This window comes from Poecilia reticulata, linkage group LG15 (assembly GCF_000633615.1).
Source record: "Poecilia reticulata strain Guanapo linkage group LG15, Guppy_female_1.0+MT, whole genome shotgun sequence".
Taxonomy (NCBI): domain Eukaryota; kingdom Metazoa; phylum Chordata; class Actinopteri; order Cyprinodontiformes; family Poeciliidae; genus Poecilia; species Poecilia reticulata.
Genome location: NC_024345.1, coordinates 30,176,312 through 30,179,647, shown reverse-complemented (window position 1 = coordinate 30,179,647; position 3,336 = coordinate 30,176,312). Strand labels below are relative to the sequence as shown.

The 3,336-nt window shown below is 44.0% G+C and overlaps 1 protein-coding gene across 2 annotated transcripts in view; it reads left to right on the top strand.

The window, feature by feature from the left end:
* The first annotated feature begins 1,238 nt into the window (after nt 1-1,238).
* The window catches only part of psda (pleckstrin and Sec7 domain containing a), a 15,275-nt gene continuing 13,177 nt past the window's right edge, over nt 1,239-3,336 (top strand). The window contains exons 1-3 of one of the 2 annotated variants that reach the window (XM_008430494.2): nt 1,239-1,706; nt 2,347-2,511; nt 2,599-2,679. In XM_008430494.2, the coding sequence (XP_008428716.1) occupies nt 1,675-1,706; nt 2,347-2,511; nt 2,599-2,679 (278 nt within the window). In that variant the 5' untranslated portion in view covers nt 1,239-1,674. The remainder of the gene's footprint in view (nt 1,707-2,346; nt 2,512-2,598; nt 2,680-3,336) is intronic. The other variant, XM_008430493.2, reaches the window with a different exon arrangement.

Genomic DNA, 3,336 nt, shown 5'->3' with positions numbered 1-3,336 from the left:
TCAGTCTCACAGGGACATGCGAATATACCCATAATGCACTGCAGCCGCCATGATGGTGCGTCTTGTATTGACATCTATTCGTGATGCGGCGCCGCTACTATGTATTAGTCGGGAATATCTGTGGTTGGGAAAATGACAATCAGGCAAATAAATATGAAAAATAAGTCAATACTTTATTGATTGTCAACACTACAACAACTATAGAAGTCCAAGAGTGTCACGTTTCACAAAGGTTTTGATTTAAAATAAAGATTGAGAAAATGGGAGTCAGGTATGCTAGCTTGACTTTAGAAAGCTAGCATACCTGTGCTGCAGTTTGCCGTTTTTTGGTTCAGTTGGCACTAAAATAAGTCGACACACTCTGACACCTACACTCTGACAGGTCATCAGTACAGCAGCTGTTTAAATTAACCGCCAATTTCTGCTTATAATGACTGTAAAAAAAATATCGAGTCTGAAAATTCAAACAGCATGAAGCTGTAACAGACTGAAGGTTCTGTTTGAGAAATGTGTTTGTTTCGATTTCTCCTGATGCACTGACGCTAACCGCCACTCGGTGGGCTAGCGGAGCTGCCGTCTGTTGGTCGCCATGGCAACAGGTCTGCATGTAACGTAAAGCGACACGGAGAGCGAGAAAAAGCAGAATAAAAGCGGTTTAACGTTGTTTTACGCCTGTTTATCAGCATTACTTTCCCTCTGTTGGCGCACTGCAGCCACGGTAACTTAAAACTGTAGAATGTAAATCATCAATCATCAAAAATACTTTGCTAAATTTTAACAAAGTAATTAACAGCAGGTATCATGTACAATTAAATGATTGACCAATATAAAGGAGAAATTTGCTCAGCCCTCTCCTCCATTTTGACAGAACTGACAGAAACCATTTATAGATTCACTTCCATCGAGAAAATGTGTTTTACATATCAAAGCTTCAACTATTTTCTCAGCTTTAATTAACAGAATTCAGGCAAGACAAGAGAGCGATTGGACCATAGTAAAGATGGATTCCAGCTCATCCCGCATTGGAACAGTTCGGGTTTACTGACACCCAAAGGAGCGCATCGCAAGCTGTAGCGGCTAATAGGCTAACTGTAGCGGCTAATAGGCTAGCTGTAGCGGCTAATAGGCTAGCTGTAGCAGCTAATAGGTGATGTCCAATCTAGTAATAATGAGTATTAATGGCTTTGTGATTTGGCAGTTCAGATTCAGGTGGCGGTTCAGGTTCGGGTTTGGGTCCTGGTTCGGGTTTGGGTCCGGGTTCGGGTTCAGAGGGTGGAGGACTGAATGTTGACGTTAGCGAGGAGCTTCCTGCTCTGGATGTTTCTCTCCAGCAGGAAGGAGCTGCAGACGGAAACATCCGGATTCCTCCAGGAAACTTCCTGTCCTCTGGGAGGGAAACGCTGCAAACTAGAACCGGGCTGAGGTTCTGGAGGTTCTACGGATGGTTCTGATTAGCCGGTTCAGTGAGCAGCATTATTCAAGCTCTGCAGCTCAGACATCATGGGATGTTTGGTGGTGTGGTTGCCATAGCGACAGTGGGAGGGAAGCTGGGCCCGGTTACAGGAAGCGGGTCGGGTCCACGCTGCGGCTGACCCACTTCCCCCTTTCTGACTTCACTTCCTGCCACGGTACCAAGAGGTCCGACAGGCAGCCGGGCCGGACCGGAGCAGCACCATGGAGGACTGGGGCAGCCCTGCAGCTGAGCGGTGGGTCCAGGTTAGGGTTCTGGTTCTGGTCCAGGTTCTGGTTCTGGCTGGATGCTTGGTGAGTGTTGGCAGGTTCTCTCTGGACCCAGTTGTTTGGTTCTTCAGATGTTCATCAGAACTTTGGGCCAGTTTTGGGTTTCCAAGGATTCAGAACCTTTCAGACTCAGAAGTTCTGTTCTGTTGGTTCTGGAAGGTTCTGGGAGGTTCTGGAGCGTTCTGAGTAAAGCGTTGTGATGTTTGATTCTGAACATGTTGGAAAACTTCAAACATACTTGGATAAATGTCTGACCAGAACCAGAACCATGGCTTTTCAGAATAAAAGCATCAACTTATTGTTTGTGGAGACCTAGCAGAACCAGAACCAGTTCTGGTTCTGCTAGGTCCAGATTTGGATCTCCTGAGCCCAGTTCTGGAGGCCCGACCTGTCTGAACCGGTTCTGGGTCAGAACCACAGGATGTGTGCTAAATGGACCAACCTCTGGCCCGGTTCTAGAACAAAAGCAAGTTCTGTTTGGGTTGGTACCAATGGTCCAGACCAATCCAGCAGCTGTTTGTTTGCTGTGTTGCCATGGCGACGGGTCAGACCTGGCCTGTGGTTCTGTTGGTTCTGCTGAGTGACGGTGTGTCCTCGTGTCTCCAGGGAGCGTCCAGCGGACCGTCCCCCGGACCAGCCCGGCCCGGAGGTTCTGGAGGTTCTGACCAACGGCCTGAAACCGGACCTGCAGGCGGCCCGGCGCCTCGCCAAGCGGCTCTACGCTCTGGACGGGTTCCGCAAGTCCGACGTAGCGCCACACCTCAGCAAGAAGTCAGTCTGGGTCCAAACCCGGTCCGGAACCGGAGCGTTTGAGTTGGAGGTTCTGGAATGACCGAGCTTCCTGTTCTTATCCTGCAGTAACGACTTCAGCCAGATGGTGGCGCAGGAGTACCTGGAGCACTTCAACTTCAGCGGCATGAACATCGACCAGGCGCTCAGGTCAGTGCTGGGTCCGGTACCAGGCCCGGTTCTGGCCCGGTTAATGAATCAGTTTGCTCTCAGAGTGAAAGGTTCTGGTTCTGATTAGGGCTGCTGTAAACAAATATTTTAGTAATCGGATAAAAAAAGTAAAACGTTATTAAAATCTGTTATGTTAGAAAAAAATCTAACAACAGCAGAGTTATTAACATCCGTCCCGTTTTTCACATTGGAGCTAATAGTTGCTTTTCTGCAGTTCAGAACCTGTAATAATAACCTGTAATAATAAACTAATAAACTGTAATAAACTAATAATAACCTGTAATAATAAACTGTAATAATAAACTGTAATAATAAACTAATAATAAACTGTAATAATAAATTAATAATAAACTACTAATAAACTAATAATAAACTGTAATAATAAACTAATAATAAACTAATAATAAATTAATAATAAACTGTAATAATAAACTAATAATAAACTAATAATAAACTGTAATAATAAACTAATAATAAACTGTAATAATAACCTGTAATAATAAATTAATAATAAATTAATAATAAACTGTAATAATAACCTGTAATAATAAACTAATAATAACCTCTGATAATAACCTGTAATAATAAACTAATAATAACCTCTAATAATAAACTGTAATAATAAACTAATAATAA